General features: G+C 45.7%; 1 protein-coding gene across 1 annotated transcript; it reads left to right on the top strand.

Annotated features, from left to right (window-relative positions):
• The first annotated feature begins 1,538 nt into the window (after positions 1-1,538).
• On the top strand, positions 1,539-2,531 carry LOC124971676 (melanoma-associated antigen 10-like). The gene has a single exon (XM_047535334.1). It carries the CDS (start codon positions 1,539-1,541, stop codon positions 2,529-2,531), a length of 993 nt encoding a protein of 330 aa, XP_047391290.1.
• The last annotated feature ends 1,010 nt before the right edge of the window (positions 2,532-3,541 follow it).

Below are 3,541 nucleotides of genomic sequence, written 5' to 3'. Positions count from 1 at the left end.
CTTCCCCCTGGGAATCTGATGGGTGTGGCTTCAGATCAGCAGAGGGAGGAGCCCTAGGCCTGACCAATCATCAAAGGGGAAATGATAGGGGAGGACCGAGAGCCCCTCCCACCACAGATAAAGTGGGCCCCAGCCACATAAGCCCTGATCAGTTGTCCCTGGAAGTTCTAGGCAGGGTCCCTGGTTGTTTATTTCCCAGCTTCCTTGTCAGGCATCTAAAGGAGGTGAAGGTTTTTGTGGGAGGGCTAGATTTGTATCACTATAGAGAAGAGTCCAGATCTGGCCAATCATCAATCATCAGGTCTGGCTGAATCTTCCTTCAGGGATGATTACGTGATCTACATCAGCAGGAAGCTGAGGACCCAGTCAGGCCTTACCCTTGCCTGGGTCGTACAGGGTCCAAGGAAAGGGCTGTCATTTTTCCCATGGGACAGGAAGATGAAAACCTGAGGGAAGCACCCTCAATACATACAACTGGCAGTGCAGGCCCTGTTACGAATGGATAGTGTTTTGAGGACTGAGGTTAGTTCCCACTTTGGCACAGAGTATCACAGATTCCTATCATGCTCTTCATGATGTCTGTAGTAAAACTCATTCAATCCCATCAGGCTGAGCTGCCTCCTCCTCGCTTCTGGCTCAGAGGTATCCCCAAACGAGGGCCTTGATCTGAGTGGCTGAGGGCAAACCAACAGATGGAGCTGGGTCAGATTAGCAAAGAGAAGATTCCTAAGCCTTGCTAGGCATTGATATGAGGACTAAGGAGGCTAAAGGGTCGCATCTGTACTAAAACACATGTGACAGTAGCCCTGACATGCCCCTGCTGTCAGTCCTGGGAAGATTCACAGTAAAGCAGTCAAATGTGTTGTCACCTTACATCTTCCTTTTGGCCTAAGGGATGTGAACTCCTAATAGTTTTGCTTCAGGTCAGCACAGGGCTGGGGACATGGCCCTATCTGAGAAAAGATGAAGACACTAAGTGAACACTGAGGGGACCATCCACCCTAGAATTGACTCTACTTTGTCAGCCCCAGGAGGTACTCTGTCGTTTGAGGGGACCCCTCAATTCCTCTTACAGGGGCTCCAGGAACTCAGAAGTGAAGACTTCAGTCTGTGGTACACATTGTAAGGTCAGCAGAGCAGAGGAGGCTCGGTGCTTGGAGTCAAGGTGAGGAACATTTTCAATGTGTGCCAAGGACCCTATCCCTCAAACAGAGGGAACCCCACAGCAATGGACCCCACCCTCCCCATCGTCAACCCTGGAGCCTCACACTCTGCCCTTTGGCTGTGTCATGAGGAACTTTCTCATGTCCTCCTACAGGTTCCTAGTGCACAGGCCTACCAGAAAGACAGCAGACCTGAGAGGCTCTAGGACATCACCTGGAGAGAAGACCTGTAAGTGAGCTTTTGTCAGAGTCATCATGGGTGAGTTTTTCACCTAAGGACACTCACACTGTCTCTCTCACCCCTAGGCCTGTGGGATCCCATCACCACACTCCTGCTCACACTCCTGCCTGCCACCTTCAACAGGAAGAACCATCATGCCTCCCTCTCCAAAGCGTCCACGCCTCACCTTGGAGCAAGATCTCCAGGACCAGAATGAGTCAGAAGAGCTGGTGACTACACAGGCTCCTGCAGTTGAGCAGGAGGATACCTCATCCATTTCATCTTCTTTTCACTTTTCCTTCCCCTCCACCTCCTCTTCCTCCTCTCCCTCCTCTCTCTCCTGTTCCTATTCTGTGATCCCAAGCACCTTGGAAGAAAAAGAGGTGTCTACTGCTGGAATATCGAGTACTCCCCAGAGTCCTCAGGGCTTCTATTCTTCCTCCACTTCATGTAGCAAGTTAGATGTAGAATCCAGAAGCCAAGAAGTTGAGGGTAGTGAATTCTTCATTAGTGATGTGCTAGACAAGAAGGTGGATGAGTTAGTACAGTTTCTCCTCTTCAAATATCAAACAAAGGAGCTCGTCATAAAGGCAGAAATGATAAAGATTGTCATCAAAGAATATAAAGACCACTTTCCTATAATTTTTGGGAAAGCTTGTAAGTTCATAGAGCTAGTCTTTGGCATTTCTGTGACAGAAGTGGACCCTAACAATCACACCTATATCATATATGACACACTTGACCTCACCTATCATGGAATGCTGAGCGATGACCAGGGCATGCCTAAGATTGGTCTCCTGATATTTATTCTGAGCACAATCTTCATGGAAGGCAACTGTATCACTGAGGAGAAGATCTGGGAGGTACTGAAGGCAATTGAGATATATGCTGGAAGGGAGCATTTCATCTATGGGGATCCTAGGCAGCTCATCACCAAAGAGTGGGTACAAAAAAAATACCTAGAGTACCATCAGGTGCCAGATAGTGAACCTGTATGCTATAAGTTCCAGTGGGGTCCAAGAGCCTGTGCTGAAGCCAACAAGAAAAAAATCCTGGAGTTTTTGACCAAGCTAAAAGATACAATCCCTAGTTCCTTTCCAGCCTGGTACAAGGAGGCTTTGAAAGATGCGGGAGAGCCTAGGCAGTAATTGGTGCTGCGGATGACACTGGGGCTATGACAGTACAAGCTCCAGTGTTGTGGGCAGCAACTTCTGCCCTGAGTGAAGTCTGAGGCAGAATTTCCAGACTGTGTTTGAAAAGGGCAGTCAAGGTTCTGGGTAATGAAGGGCCATGGTGGGGCTGGAGGGAATGCGGTGTTCTCTGTGTTCCTGTTTTATATGGGTGACGTCAAGATTTATCTTTTTTGGAGAGAATGTTCTTCAAATAATTTTCCTTTTAATAGCATGTTTAATTAGCTTCAGAATCTTAGTTTAGGAGTATTATTCATGCATTTATTACTGGTTTTTTGCTCAAAAGTAAGAATTTGGTGTGTTATAAAAACAAATTGATAAATCTTTCATCTTACTTTTATGACCTGGAACAAGATAATATGGCACTGGAATAGGAATTTTCTTGCAAATGTAAATGACCTCATCAGTAAAATACTGGAAAAAAGTAAAACATAATGTCTGCATTCCCTTATTCTTCCTCGTTCATTGTTCTGTGAAATTAAAAGATATATACCTGGATATTTTTGACTTATTCAATAAAGTGGGATACATTTAATCTTCATAAATAAAAGTCTAATTCTCTTATTTGCCACATATTATTTGAGCATTTGATTTGGGAAGACACTTAGTTAATAGTGGAGTTACTGGGATAAACAATGTGCACCAATGCCCATGAAATGAGAGAATCTAGGAGCAGCAGTCACAGGAAGAAGACGTGAGATATCCTCTGAGTCTTAAAGAACAAGAAAAAGGAGTAAGGAGGTGAGATTCCAGATCTACGAAGTCAAATTTAAATGCCCTGAGCCAAGGTTGTCTGAGGCGTTGGGAATCTGCAGTTCCTTTCGTGGGAGTTAACTTTATGCTAAGTTGGGTTGTTCAGGGCTAGACTCTCTGAGGATGAGTTGGTGGGCAGAGGAAAGCTTGGTATGGAAATCTTCTCTAATTCCTTTTGAATCCTAGATAAACCAGAGAGAAATTTCCACCTGGGA

Source organism: Sciurus carolinensis, chromosome X, assembly GCF_902686445.1.
Source record: "Sciurus carolinensis chromosome X, mSciCar1.2, whole genome shotgun sequence".
Classification (NCBI taxonomy): domain Eukaryota; kingdom Metazoa; phylum Chordata; class Mammalia; order Rodentia; family Sciuridae; genus Sciurus; species Sciurus carolinensis.
Note: the sequence above shows the minus strand (reverse complement) of the source record. Positions and strands in the feature narration are given on the sequence as shown.